Genomic DNA, 24,620 nt, shown 5'->3' with positions numbered 1-24,620 from the left:
AGCAGCTTCTTCCACAATCTTGAGGCAGAAATGAATTACAGAACGATCACATCCCTGTCCAAGCTGCTGTGTGTAACATTATTCATTATCTAGGAATGAGTTTTTTTGTGCAGTAAATGAAGACACATTAGATCCATGCACTGTCTTAAACCCAGGCTCCAGAAGTCTTCTCTTGTCAGGTCAATTTGGCCTTTCTTTATGATCAGTTCTTCTGATGGCCGACTCTTGTCCAACACATACTTTAACTAAAACTAAAGATGGTTTGACAGATGAAGTAATGGTTGACTAAATAAACCCAGTACTAAGCAGTTGATCTTGATTAGGGTCCCAGTCCTTCTCCCAGCTCGCACCTGAACAAGCAGATGATGCTCTACCTGCATCTGAATGAAGTAGCAGTGTCCTGGAGAAACATCCTCTCTGTTGGTCCATCTGATGATATACAAACACCTGACCATGGACTACATGCACACAGCCTTCTTTAGAGCTTCTGTATAAAGAGAAGCCAGCTCCAAAACTTCTGCTGAAACCTTGTGCTATATATGTGGACCCTCTTGAGACCCTCACAGAAACCTCTCCTGCCTCGTTCTTATCAGAAACTGAGAAATAAAAGAACTGCAATCACCATAAATAATGACAGCAGCATTCTCTTACAGCTTCATTATATTTAATAACACTTAACAACATCATTTTATATGCTGATCCTGTAATCCCAGAAGTCTCTAGACATGTAATTATACATTTAAACATTAAGTACACACTATCATGCTAACGATCGACGGCTAGCTAGTGATGCTAGCTCATAAACAACCTATTGACCATTTATCATCTGTAAATACTGTTATGTAAGCGCTAGATGCTGTTTAGCTCTTTATATCAACATCTAAAAGGAAGGGAAGTTGTGGCCTAATGGTTAGAGCGTCGGACTCCCAATCGAAGGGTTGTGAGTTCTAGTCTCGGGCCGGACGGAATTGTAGATGGGGGGAGTGCATGAACAGCTCTCTCTCCACCTTCAATACCACGACTTAGGTGCCCTTGAGCAAGGCATCGAACCCCCAACTGCTCCCCGGGCGGGTTAAATGCAGAGCACAAATTCTGAGTATGGGTCACCATACTTGGCTGAATGTCACTTCACTAAACATGGCTGTGTGTTCACACATAATTAGTTACTTTAATTTGGATAGAATTTATTCATCATTAAAGACATTTTTATCAAAGTTGTATTATTTTATTTTGATTTGAAGTGTAAGTTTTTTTCTTAGTCAAATCTGGACATAGAGAAATAATTGTGTAAAAAAGGCCACCCCTTGAAAGTGAACTCTTACGAACCCTCCCGCCTGTGTTCGTGATTTGGACTGTTCCTAATCTTTCCGCGGAGTGAGAACCAAGACATTATAGAGGCTGGATGTGTTGATGTGTTTATAGTTAATATTTTATAGTTAAATTAGTTAGAAGTGGCCCGTTTAAGGATTGTGTGGATATATGTGTGCGTGCAACTAATCGTAAGTACATTTACATAATTAAACGTATGATAAGTTCACAAGCGAGATTAATGACCGCTGCCGCGGCATTCCGCCTAAATGTTTACATTGTTTATTATATTTGCACATTTTCTTGTTGACAAAATGTTATATTTTGCCTGTGTTTTTTGTTTGATAGAATATTTAATGTTATTGCCTATTAGGCTATAATGCATAGACTTAAGACGCATCTCAGGGAACATGTTCGGGCTTGTTCACCGGACGAGCTAGGCACGTGAGCTAGACGCACAGTGCAGTAGTGCGATCATTTAATAGAACTTTGAGTCATATTTGTATATATTATATTTAGATAATTTACAATGCTGTTACTTATGAGTATTTAAGTACTGCTGTAAAGATCTGTTAATGTGTATTTATTAATTGATTCATATTTGTATGCTGTTTTATATTTACAGAACCACACACATCTTTGCACAATAAATCACCCTGAAGTACATTCCTGGTGTGAGACCTAATGTTCTGACCGGACACCCTGTAGCCGTTCTATAAATCCGAACCTGAGTTAGACAAGAGTAGTCAGCAGTTTTTTCAAATTGTGTTGCTCATACTTGTTTCCTATAATAGCTCGATCAGTCACATGAAAGTAATTATTATCAACATTTCTAAATTATAGAATTGAGTGTTAAATACCGTAAACAGAGACACGGTCTGAAAAACTGACACATTCAGATTTATGTAGCTTTATTGGTTTAATAAAAAGGTTTTATAAAGTATATCACTGATACTTTATTGCTGAGCATTGTCACATAACATCATTTTTACTAATGTTTAACAGCTCAATGGTGTTTGCAGATTATATGAACATTCAATGTCAAGCCAAACCAATCCGATAATGTTAACACCAACTCACAATTCAGTGTGAACACATGGGAGTCTATCCTAATGGTACACAACTTATAAAGCATCATGTTTTAATTCATTTGTTATATATTTATGTGTACATTGAAAGTACCATTCTGGCAGCAATAACGATATGATCCGGTACTGTAAACCAGTTCAGACAGGGTAAATATTAAAACATCAAATGTCACGAGATGTTGCTTATTACTCTCACATTACTATCATATTGAGCGTTTATTAGCACTTATAAAGCACATATTAAAGCCTGATTCTGCATGATCATATTCTACATCAGCATCAGCAGCTGAATCTGAAGCTCCTGAAAGACTGAATTAGAGCCAGATCAACTGTGTTCAGCAGCGATACTGTGAGTGTTTGGACACAATTCATTTAGTGAATCGAGTGTTAAATCAGCTCAGACAGAAAAATAAAGCAGACGATCAGGAGACGGATTCATTCAGAGTCAATTCAGCCTCTGATCTCAATCACATTCATGATTATTCATACTGTCATCAGTTCACATCAGGATTCAGAAACCAGTTCAGGATCAAATGAGTCACTCATGGACTTTTATTACATTTGATGAGCAGTTTACAATAGAAATATTAAAGCACACATATTACTCTGTTTATTAAAGATTCGGAACAGTATGAGAGTCTGATCTAGATTCATAACTTCTGTATGACGATGAAAAACTAATTAAAAATGAATAGAAATGTAGTGATGTGAGATTTGATGAGTTTGTGTGCATGTGAACATCAGAAAGAGTCTCTCTATCATTAAATATCACACAGAGACACGGAGGAACCAGGATAAACCCTAAATCCAGGGTAGAGGGGTTCAGTGAATGTGGTGTTGAATGTGTGTAAGTGTGTGAGTGTGTGTGTGTCAGAGACGCTGTAGAAGGACAGAGAGCCGGCCGACACGTCCACATACACTCCTACTCTCTTACAGGATGAACGGACAGCAGGAATAACAGTTTCATTATTATTGTGAAGGACAAAGAATCTGTTATCAGAGCAGATCAGACTCCAGGATTTGTCATTGGATCCAAACTCACAGTCATCACTCCCTCCTTTCCTGTTGATTCCTTTATATGACACTGATATTACAGCATCATATCCGCTCCATTCAGTCTCCCAGTAACAGCGTCCAGTCAGACTCTCAACACTCAGAACCTGAGGATACTCATCAAATCTCTCTGGATGATCAGGATACGGCTGATGATCTTTCACACCTGTGATCTTCTTGTTGTCATCAGACAGAACGAGTCGAGTGTGTGCTGTGTTTGGATCCAGTGTGAGAACACAGGCATCTGAACACAAGAAGAGAGAAACATCAAGAACAACACAACACTGAAGATGTCTGTGTGTTTACAGCTTTGACTAGAGCTTTGTCTGAAACCGCTCCCTCTAGTGCACTCAACTGTCACACACTATATAGGGACTAGTGAACGAGTGAACGAGTGAGTGATTTCAGACTCAGCTTATATTTGTAAAGTCCAGAATCTCCTCACTATTCACAGATGTCTTCACTAATATAGTGAAAGCTGTGTTTCAGTGTTAAAGTGGAATAATAGCAGGCTTTCTGCAGCAGCGGGAAAATGTGCAAGCATTTTTAAATATTTATCTGAATGTGCAAATTAACATTTATATTTAAATCATTATTAGAATATGACAACATAATATCATGCTCTACAATATTTCTATGAGTTAATCTCTGACAGACTATCAGCCAATCACTGTGTGCATAGTTAATGAGCATGCTGACATCATCCCTAGCCCCGCCCCCTTCCTCTGAGCTCAAGACTTCTCTCTGTTCCTCAGTAAAAGTTTGTCTCAGCAGCTTTGTGAACAGCTTTTGGTTCCTTGCCGCTGTCGCCTCTGGTTTGCTTAGTTGGGGTGACTTCATCTACAGCGATATCATTGACTTGATTGCAAATAAATGCACAGACACTATTTAACTGAACAGAGATGACATCACTGAATTCAATGATGAACTGCCTTTAACTATCATTTTGCATTATTGACGCACTGTTTTCCAAATGAATGTTGTTCAGTGCTTTGACGCAATGTATTTTGTTTAAAGCGCTATATAAATAAAGGTGATTGATTGATTGTTACATGCATGTATATTTATGTATTTGCCTGCCCTCTAGGGGCAGGAAAAGCGTGATTTACCATTGTTCTGATTTAGCAGATCCTCTACACCTGTGGACTATTTACGTGAGCTTAAAGGAAGTCAAGTTCCCACACTTCGGGGGTGGAACTTGAGCGGCCGTCCCGAGTCGGAGCTGGGCTCTCTTTTGTGTTTATCCCTCTTATTTTTCCTGTCTAATTTCTCCCACTTGTTGTTATATTCCGTTTTATTAATAAATTCCCCTTTTTGATCGAGCCGTTGTGTCATCCCTCTTTTGTGTTATAGCAGTGGCTGTAACATAATTGGGGGCTCGTCCGTCGTTTTTCTTTTTTTTTCTTTTCTCAGCTGTTTAGTGTGGGAGGAAAGAAAATGTGTATGGCCGTGTTTTCGTCGTGTTTGTTTGATTTACTTTTCGGTTGTGAGTAACTACGAGCGTCCCAGGTGATTATTTGCCCTATTTATTCAGTAGTCGTCAGGTAGGTTTGAACCTGCCACTTTGTTATTTTGCCTTTTTTATTTTTAGTGGTTATTCGGAGTGGAGGCACGCTTCAGTTCACCGGCAGCTGATCTTGTTAATGGGATCGGTGTGCAGGTGTTCATGATTTTAGCGTTTAAAGTGGCCTCGAGCCCCTAACGCCACTGAAGACTAGGGAATTAATTTAATGTTAAATGGGGTAAATACGTGTGTGTTGTGAGATCACTTTTGGTTATTCACTTTGTAAATTTAAATCGGTAAGTGAAGTTTATTCTTAATTCGTATCATGCGCGGTAATTTCGTGTAGCGGCCAAAATCACTTTGTTTTTTCTTTAGTTTTGACAGGTAAAGTTTAGGATTTGTGAAAACGATTCAGTGGTTTCATTTATGAGTATTTTTCTGAATTGTGTTGAAACCATTATTTTCGTTATTTTTGGTGAATAGCCTAAGTGTGTCGAAATGACTTCGGTAGTTGATATATTTCGGGAGTCTCCTTCTGAAGAACTGCTTTTATCGTGCACAAAAGAGCAGTTATTGCAAATTGCAGAGTCTTATAAAGTCGAAATCGCTCCTAGGTATAAGACTTTGAAGGAAACTTTGCGAAACGTCCTTAAAGGCTGTCTGGTGGAGATAGGCGTTTTACAAATGCCATTAGAAAACGTTAGTGTTGTGGAGGAAGTGGCTGATCCTTCGGTAAGTGAGAATGCTATTCGATTGAGAGAGTTGGCAGTTAAAGAAAAAGAATTGGAGTTAGAGAATGCCAAATTAGAGCTGCGAAAGCGTGAACTTGATCATCAGTTTGCTTTGAAACGAATGGAGTTAGAGATGAGCTCTAAGGCTGCTCACGCTGCCTCTGATGATTTTGATGCCGGCCGAAATCGGAGAATGGTCCCTCCTTTTTGTGAGAAGGACGTTGAGAAGTTTTTTTGTCATTTCGAGAGGGTTGCAGCTTCATTAAAGTGGCCTGAAAATGTTTGGTCTTTGCTCTTGCAATGCGTGATAACCGTTAAGGCGCAGGAGGTTTATGCTTCGTTGTCCATTGAAGAATCTGCTGATTATACGATTGTTAAAGCTGCTATATTAAAAGCCTTCGAGTTAGTCCCGGAAGCATATAGACAGCGATTTAGACAATACACGAAACTTTCGAATCAGACTTATGTTGAGTTTGCGCGTGAAAAGGAAATTTTGTTTGATCGTTGGTGCGCGTCTCAAAAAGCCGAGAGTAGAGAGCAGGTTAGACAGTTAATCCTTATAGAGGAATTTAAGAGTTGTGTACCTGTCGTCCTTGCTACTTATGTAAACAAACAAAAAGTAGACACGCTCTACAAGGCTGCTACTCTGGCCGTTTTCTAAAAAGTTTAATACTGCACAGTTAAAGTATTCTACTATTGAAAAGGAGGCATTAGCATTAGTTCTTGCGATTCAACATTTCGAGGTGTATTTGTCCCGCTGTTATTCGATCCTTGTGTATTGTGATCATAATCCGCTTATCTTTTTGAACTCCATGCACAATTTTAATCAGCGACTTATGCGCTGGAGGTTTATACTTGCAGCCATACGACCTTGACATTAAACATGTCAGAGGTCGGGACAACGTGGTCACTGACGCCCTATCCCGGTTTGGATAGGCCTGTGGGTAACGTATGTTTTTGAGAAAGGTGTCTTTTAGTAGATGCGTTGTGGTGACGGTTCACTTTTGGGGGATGAAGGTGTTACATGCATGTATATTTATGTATTTGCCTGCCCTCTAGGGGCAGGAAAAGCGTGATTTACCATTGTTCTGATTTAGCAGATCCTCTACACCTGTAGACTATTTACGTGAGCTTAAAGGAAGTCAAATTCCCACCCTTCGGGGGCGGAACTTGAGCGGCCGTCCCGAGTCGGAGCTGGGCTCTCTTTTGTGTTTATCCCTCTTATTTTTCCTGTCTATTAATAAATTCCCCTTTTTGATCGAGCCGTTGTGTCATCCCTCTTTTGTGTTATAGCAGTGGCTGTAACACTGATTGATTGAGAAAACTTTTACTGCTATTTAGGAGAACTCTTAGTGCTAAGATCAAGTGTTTTGTGAATATGAGCCCTGCTCAAAGATTTATAATATCTGAAACAAGTCTCTTCTGCTCAACAAGTAATAGTAATATTGAGAAATATTATTTTGATAAAAAAAAAAAGTTTCATATGTTAATACATTTTTAAAATCTAATTTATTTCTTATTCCAGTCTTCAGTGTCACATGATCTTCATAAATCAGAATAATATGATGATTTACTGCTCTGTTATGATAATTAACGCTCAATCATTAATATTGGTTCTTATGAATATTGAAAAAAAAAAAATTTCTGCTTCATATTTTTGTGGAAATCGTGATACATTTTATTTTTCAGGATTCTTTGTTGAACAGAAACTTTACAAGAACAGCATTTATTTTAGATCAAATCTTCTGTAACATTATAAACCTCTTTACTGTCACTTTTGATTTAGTTTGTTCTTGCTCAATTAAAGTATTATTATTTATATTATTAATTTTTTTTTTTTTTATAATTGTATTTTAAATTGTAATATATTATGGTTTCCACAAAATAATATGAAGCAGCACAACTGTTTTCTATATTGATAATAATAAATGTTTCTTGAGCAGTAAATCATCATATTAGAGAGATTTCACTGAAGACTGGAGAAATGATGAACAACATTCAAACTGAATCACAGGAATATATATATATATATATATAAGTGTATTCACATAAAAAACAGATATACAATGATGTGTGTATGTGTGTGTGTGTGTGTCTGTGTAGACCTACACTTTCGTGGTCCTGCTCTCATCCTCTTCTCTCCTCCATGATCTACACTATAAACACACAAACACAGGTTCATAAGTTGACACTCATATAATCAGACTGAGTCAATAGTGTGTATATTTGGTGTATATCTGTCCGAGCTCAGAATACAGCCAGAAAATTCCCTTATATCCCACGCTGGGACAGGAACAGGGTTTGATGGGCTTTTTAATCTGAAATCGATTGGATCTTCTGCAGCTTTTGAAAGCGTCTGATGAGCATCGAGCGAGGGCTTGGATCTGCTGCTGAGAGAGAGACCCTTCTGAGCAGCTGTGCTTGCTGTCTGATGAGAAAAGAATGGCTGAAAAACTGTCTCCTGGTTTGCCTGATTGAACCAGAACCAATGTGAGCTGATTTTGGGATCAGAGACGAGTGACGGAGCGATTAGAGTCTCCTACAAATAGAGGATCCTAAAGGGATTTAGCTGGAAGATCCTGAACTGACTCTAATAAAACACTGTCATATTGACAAACCAGTGTCTCCTGCAGCTGTACGACTGAACACACTGTGTGTGTGTGTGTGTGTGTGTGTGTGCGACTGAAACACTTGCTCTGCTAATATTACACCAATTATGTGTATTTCTCTCATGACACTAATTATGAATGAATCATTATTCTGAGTTTTGAGTTCTTTCACTGAACTAAACACATTTGTAATGTTTGTAACACACACACAGATATTTCATAATTTTACTGATTTTTGCTGTTTTTGTTCTGTTGTTAAAAGGTTTAAAATGCATGACAGTTTAAAATGCATTAACATATACTGAACTGAACTTTTAATTGCTACTTTTAACAAGGCAAAAAACAAACAAACAAAAAAAACCTTTCTGTGCACACAGATATATCCTGAAAGACAGAAAGTTATCACAGTTATTGTGATAGTTGTTCATGAGTTTCTTGTTTGTCCTGAACAGTTCAACTGTCTGCTGTTCTTCAGAAAAATCATTCAGCTCTCACTAATTCTTTTGTTTTTCAGCATTTTTGTGTATTTGAACCCTTTCCAACAATGACTGTATGATTCTGAGATCCATCTTTTCACACTGAGCACAACTGAGGGACTCATATGAAACTATTACAGAAGCAGGCATGTGATCAGCTAGAGACATCTGTTACAGAGAGAGGTGAAGAAGGGAATGGAGGAGGAGCTGGTGGAGGCAGCCTCACGCCAGCATCTGTTACAGGAGCTGCAGGACACAGAAAGATGTAGAGAGAGATGGAGGAAAAGACTGAACAGAGGAGGGAGGAGAAAGAGGTTTTGCAGCGGTGGAATCTGGAGCACGGCTCAGGCTCGCTGATGAATCTAATGACTGTTTTGGAGGGTTAGCTGACTGCAAAGAGACGTACAAAGAGCAAAGCTGCACTTTGGTTATTAATTGGTGAAACTGTATGTGTGCATTAATCAGCGCTTGTCTCAGCCCTAAAATGTAAACTTTTTGATCGGAGGAATGGTTGCTGTGGCTGAGACAAAAGAGGACGCTAGTGAGTGAGACGGATGTGTTTCTGGCGGGGCTAGCAAACTCGTCATGATAAAAACTTGGGTCTCATCGGCAGGACCTGGTGGAGAAGGAGTAGCATTGGGACCAGTAGCTTGTGATGGGGATCCAAACTCATCATCAGAAGGGAAAATTTTGAATTTCGGATATTTTAGCAACCGGGGCAAAAGCTGTCATGGGAGGGAGTTCAGTTGGCTATATATATATATATATATATATATATATATATACCCGTATTCGTATTGAACCGTTCGGTACGAGGCTTTCGGTTCGGTACGCGGTACGCATTATGTATACCGAACGGTTCGTTGGACTAATTAATTATATATATAAAAAAAAAGAGAAATATAATGATATGCGTTCAACAAGGTAGCCCAATAACCTAAAAGACGTAACAGGCAACGCCCCTGACACTCCCGAAGAAGAAAAAACACCAATTTATAGTTATATGTTTATGTAAGGCTACTCAGACAGGCGCTCGCTCACTCAGCACGCGCTGAAGGCTCATTGCAAAATGGCCAATGCGTTTAACAGACCAGAAATAAAAGATCCTCCAATGAACAACAGGTCTGGTGTTTGGGTGCACTTTGGATTCCCTTTAAGCTATAATGGTGATGGCAAGAGAGTGGTGAATAAAGAAACGACGGTATGTCGCATCTGCTACCCAGCGGGAATACAAAAAAAAACACACACAAAAAAAAAAAACACCAGCGGGAATACTTGAAACAAGTCAACTCATTTACGCCGACATCACCTTAGTGTGTCAGTATCTGGGAAAAGATGATGATAGCTTACAGGGAATCCAAAGTGCACCCAAACACCAGACCTGTTCTATTTGGAGGATCTTCTATTTCTGGTCTGTTAAATGCATTAGACATTTTGCAACGAGCGCCTTAGGGGCCGTTCACATATCGTGCCTAAAAACGCGTGGAAAACGCTAGCCGCGCCGCTTTCTCCTCCTTTCCAAAGCGCTCGGGCAGAAGCGCTCATGAGGCGTCTGTCTTTGCTAAGCAACAATGACGTGCTCTCTCCATGAGACGCGGAAATTTCAGCAAAGGACAAATGGATTTGCAGCTCTAAAAAACGCTTGCAGTAGCTCTGCTACTAAATTGATTTCAAAATTGCAATCCATGTACAACTATGATCAGCTGTTCCTTCATCCTGGCTGAGCTTTTCAACGTTGTTACGGGAAAGGATGAAGCTGATTGGTTAGTTCTTGTCACATGACCCGCGGTGCGCTTGCAGCATTCTGAAAAGTTGAGATGTTTTTACATTTTGCTGTATCTAAAACGTACCGAACCGAACCGAGACATCAGTGTATCGTATCGAACCAAACCGTGAATTTTGTGAACCGTTACACCCCTAATATATATATATACAGTACAGACCAAAAGTTTAGAAACACCTTCTCATTCAGAGAGTTTCTTTATTTTCATGACTATGAAAACTGTAGAGTCACACTGAAGGCATCAAGGGCTATTTGACCAAGAAGGAGAGTGATGGGGTGCTGCGCCAGATGACCTGTCCTTCACAGTCACCGGACCTGAACCCAATCCAGATGGTTTAGGGGTGAGTTGGACCGCAGACAGAAGGCAAAAGGGCCAACAAGTGCTAAGCATCTCTCGGGGAACTCCTTCAAGGCTGTTGGAAGACCATTTCAGATGACTACCTCTTGAAGCTCATCAAGAGAATGCCAAGAGTGTGCAAAGCAGTTATCAAAGCAAAAGAAGAACATAGAATATGACATATTTTCAGGTGTTTCAAAAATTAATCATAAGAATGAGTTACACCTGTGCTAAACTGGTTTATCAGTCCGAACAAGCTCCTCTCAAATGTTGTTAATAAAACATAATTTAATGTAGATCAGCATCATTCACACACATGTTCAGTACGTCAGTATTAGTGTTTGACATACTTGAGTATCTGCAGTTTATAGTTTGGATCCTGCAGTTTGTGTTTGAGCAGCTTGACTCCTGATTCTCCTGGGTGATTGTAGCTCAGATCCAGCTCTCTCAGGTGTGAGGGGTTTGAACTCAGAGCTGAAGACAAATAACCACAGCCTTCCTCTGTCACCATACAGCCAGACAACCTACAGACACACACACACAGAGACAGATCATCTACAGACACACACACAGAGAGACAGATCATCTACAGACACAGACAGATCAACTACAGACACACACACACACAGAGACAGATCATCTACAGACACACACACACACACACACGGAGACATCAACTACAGACTAACACAGTCAGATCATCTACACACACACACACACACACACACACACACACATACACAAACACACACAGATCATCTACAGACACAGAGACATCATCTACAGACACACATTTGATTATTTTATTTGGAATGACAAATACTGATTAAAACAACAGCATCCAAATATTCACAAAGTGCCTATTATGTTTCACCTGACAATACAGACAATGCAAGTTGCAACCACATTCAAAAAGTAGGCTATGGATAAAGGTGACATCGTCTTCTCCAAACATGCAGACTGCCTATGATTGCTGACACAGAACAATATCTGGCTGTTTGCTTAGAGGTCTTTTTACTCAGTCCAGCAATCTGCAAGCCTCTGACACATAATCTGTGCACATGTCCAAGCTACCAAAAATAAGAATAATCAGTTTGATGCTGTAACCACACACTGCCAAAGCATTTGTTAATGACTGATACTTTAACATCTTCTCAGAAAAGCACAAATCCATGTAAAGATCAAAACAGCAGCCCACTTCCAGAATCAGAATGTTCTTAGAAAGTTAATTGATGACTACAATGTCTGGAGTGTTTAGGTTTTCCCTGAGAACACTTCTAAGGGAGCTTATATTATTATCATTCAAGTTTAAAAACCAGCTAATTTTAACAGTTTTGTTTGTATGTATTGCACTTTGTCCAGATACTTTGCGCAGTTCTTGAGCTGTTATGTTTACGATGCGATCGTGACGCGCGATGTAAAGTCCTTTAAACGCGGGGCATCCGTTCAGTATGTGTGCTGTGGATTCCATTATCTTATTGCTGTGTAGTAAACAGAATGGTTCGTGGTGTTTTGGGAACCACAAAGAGAGGTTGTATTTGGTCAGGAGAGTTTGCAGACGAGCTTTAATAACAAATTTAAGGATATCTTCGTTGATGGCTGAATTTGCAGGCATGCAAGTTTCCCTTGAAGGCGCAGGTTAACCCAGTAATCACGCTGTTGTGCTTGAAAGTATTGGAGGATTTTATACCTGCACGTCCGGCTGTTCAACCTCTCACTGGTTCCAGTGTGATGTATAGACACCTCAGCATACACATTTGGATACATAATCTGCCCCTGACTGATATTCACCTGCTCCCCGCCAGTGTGTGCCCTGTTCAGCTGTATGTTGTTATTGCTGCACGAATTATTCAGATCGGGCCAATCCGAACGTACTCCGAATCCCATAGCTCTGGTATCCAGCTTTCCACTAGGTTTCTTCCGGAAACTGAGGAAACCTGGTTCTCCATCTGGAGCATAGGGGACCTTGAGTTTGCTCAGATCCAGCAACAGTGAGCGCCGGGCAACTTCACGAACTGTAGGGTCATCATTATTCAACATATGCAGTAGATGCTTTACTCTAGTCGCTGTATAAATCCACTCAATGTTAGGGATCCCCAGTCCCCCTTCAGATTTATTCATTAAGAGAATACTGCTTGTTGTGTGTGTGTTAAGACTTAACCACTTTCTTACAAGCTGCACGGTCTTATTGTTCAGCTCTGTAAGATATTCTTTATCAATGTGGACATTAGCAAACAGATGATGAATCTTGGAAAGAGCTATATCTCGAACGGGCTGGAGTTTCATACAGGTTGGTAGAGGACACTGATCTATCAAGTCTAATCTGCTGGAGTATTCTTTGCAGATATAACTGACTTGTTCGTGCCATTCTCCTGCAACATTAAACATATATGTCCTAAATAATTGTATGATTCATGTCTTGAATAAACTCTGATCGTGTTTCCAGCGATTGTGAATGATGGAGGCTGATCACTCTTGGCCTTATACCATCTATTCCCCCTGCTGTGTCGTTCGTAGAACACCGCACATTTACTATTCTTAACCTAGAGTCCAGACCATTGCAGAAAGCGGTCGGTGTATGACAGCATGTTGGTAATGACGTTCTCCTCTCTTGATACTATGAGGACGTCATCGGCAAAAGCCTGAACTGGGTATGGAGATGTAATACCAGGCAGGGCAAGGAGACATAGCCATTTCAGCCAGTGGTTTAAGGCCAGTATGAAGTTCACAGCACTCCAGGGACATCCCGTCTTAATCCCAACTTCAAGTTTAACCGGTTTCGTTAGTTGATGTCCGCAAATCACTTGTAAAAACGAATTGTCATATACATTCTTGACTATATGTATGTACTGTTCCGGCAGTCATCATCTAAAGACACACACACACAGAGACATCATCTACAGACACACACACAAACACACACAGAGATCATCTACAGACACACACACACACACACTTTCTTTCTTGTTCGTCCATCACAGTTGATGATGACCATGGCACGTTATGTCATTTTGTTGGGTTTTGATTAAGCGCAGATGGCTGAAGAGGCCAATCCGAGCCCGGAATTCCCTGTGGCACACTGGAAAGGTCAGGGAGGATATAGAGCTCTGAGGTACAGCCACATGTCCTTCCTTGGTAGATTTGTGCTGCTGCCTCTTCAAGATAGCACAGGAGCTTCTCCTGCTCTCACAGAGGACTGCACCATCCTGGACTTTTCTTCTCCAGGCAGGTCAGTCCTGTGCTAGGGATTCCCAGCTTTTCAGGTCGAGTCCAAAGCTCTTCAAGGAAGCTTTAAGGGTGTCCTTGTAGCGCTTTTTGGGGCCACCTTGTGCTCGCTTGCCATTTTTCAGCTCGCCAAAAAAGACTTGTTTTGGAAGTCTGACGTAGGGCATTCTGGTCACGTGGCCAGTCCATCTAAGCTGTTCCTTCGCAAGCATGGTGTAGATGCTGGGGATATTTGCCTTGCTGAGGACTTCTGTGTCAGGGATTCTGTCTTGCCACTTGATCCTCAGCAGATTCCTCAGACAGCTCAGGTGGATATGATTAAATTTTTTGGCATGGCGCTGGTAGACTGTCCAGGCTTCGGACCCATACAGAAGAGTTGGTAAGACAACAGCCGGGTAGACCTTCAGTTTTGTCTCCTGCTTGATACCAGTCCTCTCCCATACCGAGTCACGTAGACGTCCAAAGGCTGCGCTGGCCTTGACAATCCTGATGTTATATTCATCATCTATGTGCACAGCACGAGACAGTGTACTACCAAGGTAAGTAAACTTGTCAACGGCTGAAAGCTTTTGCCCATTCACAAAGATGGTTGGATCAGTGTAGGGTTTCCCAGGAGCAGGTTGGTATAGGACTTCAGTCTTCTTTGTGCTGATTGTTAGAATGAAGTTGTTGCAAGCTGAGGAGAGGTGGTCCATACTGTCCTGTAGGTCTTTATTTGAGCCAACAACCAGAGCACAGTCATCAGCAAACAAAAGTTCTCGAACAGTGACTTCCTCCACTCTAGTTTTGGCTTGCATCCTGCGCAGATTGAATAGCCACAGTCAAAACGGTAGATGAAGTTAATCCCAGTGTTGTAATTCTGGAATGAGTCTCGCATCATGGCAGAGAAAACCATGATGAAGAGCGTTGGCGCTAAAATGCAGCCTTGCTTCACCCCGTTTGTGATTGGGAACGGATCAGAGAGTTCTTGCTGGTCTCTGACGCTGGCCATCATGCCATCATGGAGATTGCGCACAATGCCAATGAACTTGTCTGGACACCCATACTTAGCCATGATTTTCCATAGGCCCTCCCGGCTGACTGTCTTGAATGCTTTTGTTAGATCATCGAAAGCCATATATAGATCAACATTTTGTTCTTGGCATTTCTCCTGTAACTGCCGAGCAGTAAATTCCATGTCAGTGGTTCCGCGGTCTTTTCTGAAACCACACTGACTCTCAGGTAGCAGACCCTGGTCTAGATGGACAATTAGGCGGTTCAGAAGAATTCTTGCCAAGATTTTGCCAGCGACTTATGTATGGAGATGCCTCTATGGTTGTCACAGTCCTGCTGTTTGCCTTTCCTTTTATATAGATTGATTATAGTAGTATCCTTGAACTCCTTGGGAATGGCTTCAAATTTCCACATAGCCTGGAAGAGCTTGGTCAGTTTCTCGACTAAGCGAAGCCCTCCAGCCTTGTAGATTTCTGCTGGAATGGCATCGGACCCTGGAGCTTTGCCTGATGAGAGAAGTGTTATGGCTTTGCTGATTTCCTCAATGGATGGTAGAACAGCCAAGGACTGGTTTATTTCAACTTGAGGCAATCTCACAATTGCCTCCTCATTTATGCATGAAGGCTGATTGAGGACCACACTGTAGTGTTTGACCCACCTTTCAACTATTTTGTCCTTCTCCGTAAGGAGTGTTGTTCCATCTAAGTTCAGAAGAGCTGAAGTTCCTGAGTGTTGCGGGCCATAGACCTGCTTGAGTGAATTATAGAGGCATTTGGTGTTGTTACTGTCAGTCCTACTGTAGGATTGAATCGCCACAGCTTTTGCCCACAGCCAGGCATCTTGCATGACTCTGAGTCTCTGCTGAACAATCCTGCGAATGTTGAGGAAGGCAACTTTCTTTAAACTTGAGCTGCTGTCATTCAGATATGCTTTATTCAGGCGATGTTTTTCGTCAAGGAGTGCTCAGATTTCTGCATCGTTCTCATCAAACCAGTCTTGATGTGTACGTAATGGAACACCAAGTGATTCAAGGGCTGTAGAATGCTGCACGGTCTTGAGAGCAGTCCAGTCTGCCTCAACATCTGTATGCTCAAAGCTTAGAGACTCCAGGTGATGGTCTAAAGCCTCAACAAATGCCAGCCTGGTGTGTGTCCTGTTGTAGGCGAGTGATGTTAAGACGCTTGACACGTCTTTGTCCTTGTGGGCGTCTGCTAGGCTTAATCCGGATGTTAAGTTTGGAGATAATGAGACGATGGTCAGTCCAACATTCAGCACCACACATAGCCTTGGTCACCCTGAAATCGTGCCGGTCGCTCCTCCTCATGATGTAGTCAATCAAGTGCCAGTGGTGTGAACGAGGATGCATCCATGAAGTTTTCTTACGCTTAGGTAGTTGGAATATCGTGTTGGTGATGAGTAGGTCAAATTCAGAGCATGTTTGCAGCAGTAGAAGCCCGTTGCTGTTACATTTTCCAATACCATGTGCACCTATGACTCCATAAACATTGAGGATAAGCACCCTGACTCTGTACTACTTGTTATGGGTGACTTTAATGCATGTCATATGAAACATGATCTGCCCAAATATAAACAGCTAGTTAGTTGTCCTACTCGGGGAGGAAATATACTGGATCATTTTTATTCTGTTCACAAAGCAGCATATCGTTCACTTCCCCGTGCCCCTCTTGGGAACTCAGATCATGGTTTAATTCAGATGGTCCCCATCTACAAACAAAAACTAAAACTAGCAAGGGCAGTGCAGTATACATCTAAAAGATGGACGACAGAGGAAATTTGTATGTTACAGGTCTGTTTAGATACCACTGATTGGGAATCCATGCGTGCTTCTTGTGACTCTTTGGACTCATATACTGACACTGTGTGTTCATATATTTCATTCTGTGAGCAAACTTGTATTCCCACCAAAACTGTGGTGAAATATAACAACAACAAACCCTGGTTCACAAAATCCCTTAGGCTACTCAGGGAAACCAAAGAACAAGCCTACAGAGAAGGAAATGGAGATGAGTACAGGTTGGCCAGACAAAAGTTAACTAAAGCGATTAGGAAAGCAAAAAGTGCCTATAAAGTGAATATGGAGGAACAATTTGGCATTAATGACTCTTCTTCAGCTTGGAGGTCGCTGAAGAACTTGACAGGCTATAAAGTAAACAAAAAATAAACAAGTCACAAAATCCCTTAGGCTACTCAGGGAAACCAAAGAACAAGCCTACATAGAAGGAAATGGAGATGAGTACAGGTTGGCCAGACAAAAGTTAAATAAAGCGATTAGGAAAGCAAAAAGTGCCTATAAAGTGAATTTGGAGGAACAATTTGGCATTAATGACTCTTCTTCAGCTTGGAGGTCGCTGAAGAACTTGACAGGCTATAAAGTAAACAAAAAATAAACAAGTCACTCCATCTGCTAAACTAGCCAATGAATTCAATGTTTTTTATACAAGATTTAAGAAATCTCCATGCCCTCACCCTTTTCCTCCCGGGAGTGTTACACTCAGAGAGGGGGAGAATACTGGCCCTCAAGATCAAGTCATCTCTGATATTGACTTTGAAATTGAGGAGAAGGATGTGTATCAGATATTCAGCCGACAAAATGTAAGGAAAGCGAGTGGCCCTGATGGGTTTTCACCTGCCACCCTGAAGTACTGTGCTAGTCAGCTAGCCCCAGTTTTTACGGACATTTTTAATAAATCAATTGTTTTATGCAGGGTTCCGAGTTGTTTTAAGTCATCAACCATTATTCCAGCACCAAAGAAAAACAAAGCTGTGGACCTAAACGACTACAGACCGGTGACCCTTACATCAGTGGTCATGAAATGTTTGGAGCGGTTGGTTTTGTCACATCTTAAACCTATTACAGCTCCATATCTTGATCAACTACAGTTTGCTTACAGGGCAAACCGCTCGGTAGATGATGCAGTCAATTTAGGACTGCATTATGCTCTGGAACATTTCGACTCTCCTGGCTCCTATGTAAGGATGTTGTTCATAGATTTCAGTGCAGCCTTTAACACCATTCTACCAGAGCGACTGTGGGAGAAGCTGTCACTGATGGGAGTGGGACCCTCTATCTGCTGCTGGATTATGGATTTTCTTAGTGACAGACAACAGTATGTGTGGCTTGGCAAGCACATGTCTAATCCTCAGACTACTAACATTGGAGCACCTCAGGGGTGCGTGCTGTCACCATTTCTCTACTCACTGTATACCAATGATTGCACTTCCAATAATGGTTCCATAAAGCTGATTAAATTTGCAGACGATATTACATTAGTTGGTCTTATTAAGGGAAACGACGAGTCTGCTTACAGGCAGGAAGTGGCTAAATTGGTTACGTGGTGTGATGAGAACAACTTGGAGCTTAATCAGCAAAAGACTGTGGAAATGGTGATAGATTTTCATAGAACACCCGCCTCCCTTTCTCCTCTAACTATCAAGAGCTCCATTGTGAAGAGGGTGGAGTCAATTAAATTTTAAGGAACGGTTATCACAAATGACTTGAAATGGGAGGAAAATAGTTCCTCCATTCTTAAGAGAGCTCATAGTGGAATGTTTTTTTTGAGACAGCTAAATAAATTAAACGTTTCTAGCTCTGTTCGGTCTAGATTTTATAGAGCCACTGTGGAAAGCCTTCTTTCAGCATCCATTACTGTTTGGTTTGCATCCGCATCAGCCCAGGCGAAGGTCAGACTACAGCGTATTGTGCGCACAGCAGAGAGGCTGACTGGACAAAGGCAGCTGTCTCTTAAAGACCTTTATGAGGTCAGAGTCAGGAAGAGGGCGGCTAAAATTGCCTCTGATCAGTCCCATCCAGCAAGTGACATTTTTAGGTTGCTTCCTTCAGGAAGAAGGTACAGAGCAGTGAGGACAAGGACCTCACGCCATCTTAATTGTTTTTTTCCAAGAGCCATTTCCCTTATGAATAGCTGATCTTGCACTATTTTTGGACTATTTTATTATTTGATGGATTGTTTTAGGCATGCTTTTGCAGCTATACGCATATATGTTTGTGTGTTACTGACGGCCATATCAAATTCCTGTGTATCTGCTGATGCATTTGGCGAATAAAGTGTTTCTTATCTTATCTTATCTTATCTTATTCCATGACTGATGGTCACTTCCAACTCTGGCGTTGAAATCACCCAGTATCAGAAGTTTATCCGAGCTGTCTGTAGCAGCAATAATGACTTCTAAGTCATTATAAAACTTGGTTTTGGTCTAGTCAGAGTTGGTCATGGTAGGGGCATAGGCACTGATAATGGTGGCCGCCTTTTTACCAAATAGGTGGAGCTGTAAGGTCATTAAACGGTCGTTTATCCCCTTTGGTTGGCCTGCCAGTTGGTTGACCAGGAGATTTTTTACTGCAAAACCAATACCAGCATCACGCCTCTCCTCCTTGCCTCGTCCGCTCCAGAAGAATGTGTAACCTGCACCCACTTCAGTCACTTGTCCAATATCGCCCAATCGGGTCTCACTAAGGGCAGCAACATCCACATTATATCTGGGTAGCTCTCTGCCCACGAGGGCAGTGCGTCTCTCAGGTCTTTTTGATCCAGATGTTTCCATCAAGGTGCACACATTTCAGGCGCCAACAGTGAGTGGTATTATTTGTTTTTCTTTCTGTTTTTCGACCGCAAGTACGGGATCCCGCCAACTGCGGTAGGTTGTTTTGAAGCAGACAATGTTTAGGGTACCTTTTCTAATCCTTTCCTCACTACGGAGGTGAGCAGTGTGATCCTGAATAGGGCTGCTCAGTCACTCAGGGAGTGAGGGAACGACCAATATCCTGAGCCACCTGCGTGCAGGTTTTGCGGCTACAGCTTCCAGCATATCCGTGCCTGCTGCTTCGTCGCTCACCCATCGCCACAGGATTTGGATAATGACGATGGTAAGAAAAAGTGCCATGACTTGCGCAGAGAACTTGGATTTAAGTGAGGGTGATTTGCGCAGCATTCAACCTCACTCTCTCGACCAGCCACATCTGTACCCAGTGGCAAGACGTAGTCAAGATGACTGGAGATGGTCCTCGTTGCAGTAGAAGGTCCAAAGACCCGTTTAGGTGGAATATCCTCCACCAAGAGCTCCACGCGCCCAAGCTCAGACAAGCTGAGTTTTCCGGGTTAGTTAACCGCCGACTGTACCGACTCACCAGGGATGTTGAGCCTGGTGTGCACCTACGGTAGCAGCTAGAGGGCTGGGCCAGATGTAACAAGCCTGAGGCAAAACTAGCTGGTCAGACACACACACACACAGTCAGATCATCTACAGACACACACACACAGAGAGACATCATCTACAGACACACACACACACACACACACACACAGTCAGATCATCTACACACACACACACACACACACACACACACACACAGAGACATCATCTACAGACACACACACACACAGAGACATCATCTACAGACACGCAGACACGCACACACACACACACACACAGTCAGATCATCTACAGACACACACACAAAGAGACATTATCTACAGACACACACACACACACACACACACACACAGAGACATCAACTACAGACATATACAGATCATTTACAAACAAACACACACACACACACACACACAGATCACCTACAGACACACAGAGACACACACACACACACACACCCAGAGAGAGAGAGACAGATCAATTATAGACACACACAGACAGCTCATCTACAGACACACAGATACACACACACACAGTCACACACACACACACACACACACGCACGCACACACACACACACACACACACACACACAGTGATCAGTTGACTGTAAATGATCTCTTCTATGTTCTTAATACCTCAGTTAATACCTCTTAATACACACACACGCACACACACACACACACACACACACACACACCTCAGTATCTGCAGCTGACAGTTTGGACTCTTCAGTCCATCAGAAATAAACTTTACACCAGAGTCCTGCAGGTCATTGTTCCTCAGATCCAGCTCTCTCAGGACACAGTTTGAGGATTGTAGAGCTGAAGACAATCTCTCACAACACTGAGCAGTGAGATTACAGCCAGCAAGACTGAAAGAGACAAGAACACACACCAACAGTCAGATCATCTACAAACACACACACACACACAGTCAGATCATCTACAGACACACACACACACACACACTGTGATCAGTTGACTGTAAATGATCTCTTCTATGTTCTTAATACCTCAGTTAATACCTCTTAATACACACACACGCACACACACACACACACACACACACACACACACACACACACACACACATACTGGTTTTTGTGGTTTAGCAGTACTCTGATGGCCAAACCAGTTGGATGGTGGTTTAAGGGGACACCCCTTTCCCGGTGTCCTACAGAGATGATAAAACTATCAAAAATTTTGTTTTACTCTGCAGAACACAAATATCACTTTGGATTTTCTTTACACACAATAGAATGGATAATATGACAATATGATATTTTGGTGGTACACAAGGACTGTCACGCCCCTCCTATAATGTTCCCGCCCATTACATAATTGGGATTTATAGGGTCAGATTGATTTAGGAGGACACTCGTTTTACAATACACAAAACATGTCAATTTTCTGGATTACAGGGACAATGTGTTTTACAGGTACTTGACCCCATACACAACACACAGACATGTCCCGATGCTGCATTAAGAAGACTGAGGTGGTTAAAGAGTACCGGATCTTTAACACAATACACAACTGCACATCGTCCAACATTACAGGGACAAATGTGATTTACTGGAACCTGATCGTACACAACACACAGACAGGATCTTTAACACAATACAAAACATTACAGACACCAATGTGTTTTAGAAGTACTTTAATAATGACTTAAATTTGTGACATAAAAACAAATAAACAAAAAACGTAAAATTCGCCAATTATTAAAATGGGTAATCTTTCTACAAAAAAAGGAATGCCACACAAATCAAAACAAACAACAAATAATTAAGTCTAATTTACCAACTTAAAAAAAAAACTATAAATCAAAAGCCATGCCTCATGTTGTAAGTACCTCACTAAATGTTAGGGATGCACCGTTGACCGGCCATAAATCGGAACCGGATGGTTTTTGCTTAAAATACACGATCGGCCGATTTTTCCGTAAGTGCGCCCGCTTGCACAGACTACATTGTAATCATTCGCTATCATGTCATTTGTGTGGAAGTATTTCAAAATCTGTGTGCTGGACACGGGCAACACGAGCTACACATCTGAGGAATAGACAGCAGGAAGCGAACAGTCGCTGGTGTACTGCTGCACAAATAAAAGCCTTTCCTGTGCTCACTGAAGCTGCTCGAGCGTATCGTACCTTTCCGTGCCCTGCACAAGCGAAGACAGTGAAGGATCAACTTCTTGCGAGCTGGATGAGAAACGACACAGATTAAACTGTGACAAAACTGAAATGTTTTTTTTTTGTAAAGTAGAACTTGCAATTTGACTTAATTTGATTTAAAAATCACCTGCTGAAGCACACTGAAAAAAGGGTTTCATTCATCCAATTAAAATATTTTTGGGTAAGGATTCACAATTTTATTTTTTAACTTGAGAATAGTTCTTTATTTTTCATTGGCTCAAGAAAAAAAAATATATCGATGTGAATCATTACCCTATTTTATTTATTTTTTTAATTGGATGAATGAACCACTTTGCATCTGTGCTTTATTCGCACCAACATTATTTGATTTTAACATTTTGGAATAATATTTATATAGCATACTTTTATTTAGTCTCATTGGTAAAGACCTTGTTTTAAATTTAAAACCAAATTTTAAAACTAAAATACTATATGCTGATTAAGAAACCTCTTATTGAATGTGTGTTGATTGTGGTGTTTGGATTGTAGAACTATGCAGTTATTGCCTTTAATTTCACATGGTTACAGTTAATCTTTTCATTTAAGGCCAGTTCTATGTAGTTTCAACCCAATCCAAAAACAAAAGCTAAATGCTGATGTCTGTAGCATCTATGTTTGTATTGAATGTAGGCTACTTACTGTGCAGTTATTGCCATTAATTTCAGATGGTTACAGTTATTGTTTTCAATAGCCAAAAGCCAGTTTGGCCTATTAAATACCAAATAAACATCTTGTTTATGCATACTTTCCTTTCTTGTTTGTTGCTTAAAAAAAATAATATAATAATAATCGGAAATCTGTATCGGAATCGGCCAGTTTGCTTGTAAAAATAAATAAATATCGGTATCGTCTATGAAAAATCATGATCAGTGCATCCCTACTAAACACACAGTAAACATGAGATTAACTCGGAGCACACAATAGATGCTGCAGATGTGTAGAGAAACTGATTTATCTGTAAAGGAATCGTTCACTTCCAGAATGAAAAGTTTTTGACAAACTAACAATTGAACTTGTTTTCTACATGGAGATATTTGTATGAACTGCTGCTATAACAGTTTTGCACTATTGGAAATAAAAACAACAACCAAAGTGCTCATGATAATAGAATGGCATCAAGAAGACACAGGATGTACTGTAACATCACTTGCTTTGGGTTTTCCTTTTTAAGATAATTCCTCGATTTCTTACAAAATCCTGTATGTTCTGTGCACTGCATCTCACCAAAACAGGATCCTCAGCAGTTTTACACTGCTGGCATTCAGTCAGTGTGGCCAGTTTTCCTTTAGCTCTGTGGTCCTTAAAATGTTTGATTACAGCTGTAACGTCAGTGTTTGACCAGGACACTTTCTGCCCTCTCCGTGTGTTTTCAGTTTCTGCCTCACTCTCACTCTCTGTACAGAAGAATACATACTTTAGTGAGTTCTAACTCTACGAGAGCTCATGTACTTACATTGATGGTGCTATTGCAATTTAAACCTTTGGTATCTTCAGGAAGTTCAGTGGTGATCTCAATGGGCATCTTCTGAACACCTGCAGACAAACAGTCATATAATGATCAGGAAACTCAGAAGTAACTCAAACAGAAAAGACATATATATACAGTATATATATTCTAAAGGAATTGGCCTGTTAAACGTTTATTTTTGAAACAGTCATTTATCAGTTTTTTGCCTAAACACTAAGTATCAACATATTGGTATAGCCAGATAATACACTAATACAAAACTGATGCATCCCTAATTTGAGTAATATTCTGTTAGTAATGCTGGATTAATACAATATAAGGTAACACTTTAGAATAGGGAACACTTATGAACTATTAACTACAACTTTTCCCTCAATAAATTCCTAATTTGCTGCTTATTATTAGTAAATAAGGCAGTTGTTACATTAATGTATTGGGTAAGATTAGGAATGTAGAATAAGGTCATTTAAAATAAGGCATTAATAAGTGCTTAATTACTACTAATAATAATATGCACGCTAATAAGACAATACAGTGGTGTGAAAAAGTGTTGGTTCCTTATTTTTTTGCATGTTTATCACACTTTAATGTTTTGGATCATCGAACAAATTTAAACATTAGTCAAGGAAAACCAGTGAACACAACATGCAGTT

At 40.8% G+C, this 24,620-nt stretch overlaps 1 protein-coding gene and 1 long non-coding RNA gene across 10 annotated transcripts in view; one reads left to right on the top strand and one right to left on the bottom strand.

Moving 5' to 3' along the window:
- The window catches only part of LOC128020811 (NACHT, LRR and PYD domains-containing protein 3), a 638,518-nt gene that overhangs the window by 182,095 nt on the left and 431,803 nt on the right, over nt 1-24,620 (bottom strand). For all 9 annotated transcript variants that reach the window (XM_052607817.1, XM_052607737.1, XM_052607662.1 and 6 more), the window contains one exon: nt 21,001-21,174. In XM_052607817.1, coding sequence (XP_052463777.1) covers nt 21,001-21,174 — 174 coding nt within the window. The remainder of the gene's footprint in view (nt 1-21,000; nt 21,175-24,620) is intronic.
- Nucleotides 1-24,620, top strand: part of LOC127939993 (uncharacterized) — a 235,539-nt gene that overhangs the window by 149,964 nt on the left and 60,955 nt on the right. The gene's annotated exons all lie outside the window — the stretch shown is intronic.

This window comes from Carassius gibelio, chromosome A1 (genome assembly GCF_023724105.1).
Source record: "Carassius gibelio isolate Cgi1373 ecotype wild population from Czech Republic chromosome A1, carGib1.2-hapl.c, whole genome shotgun sequence".
Taxonomy (NCBI): domain Eukaryota; kingdom Metazoa; phylum Chordata; class Actinopteri; order Cypriniformes; family Cyprinidae; genus Carassius; species Carassius gibelio.
Note: the sequence above shows the minus strand (reverse complement) of the source record. Positions and strands in the feature narration are given on the sequence as shown.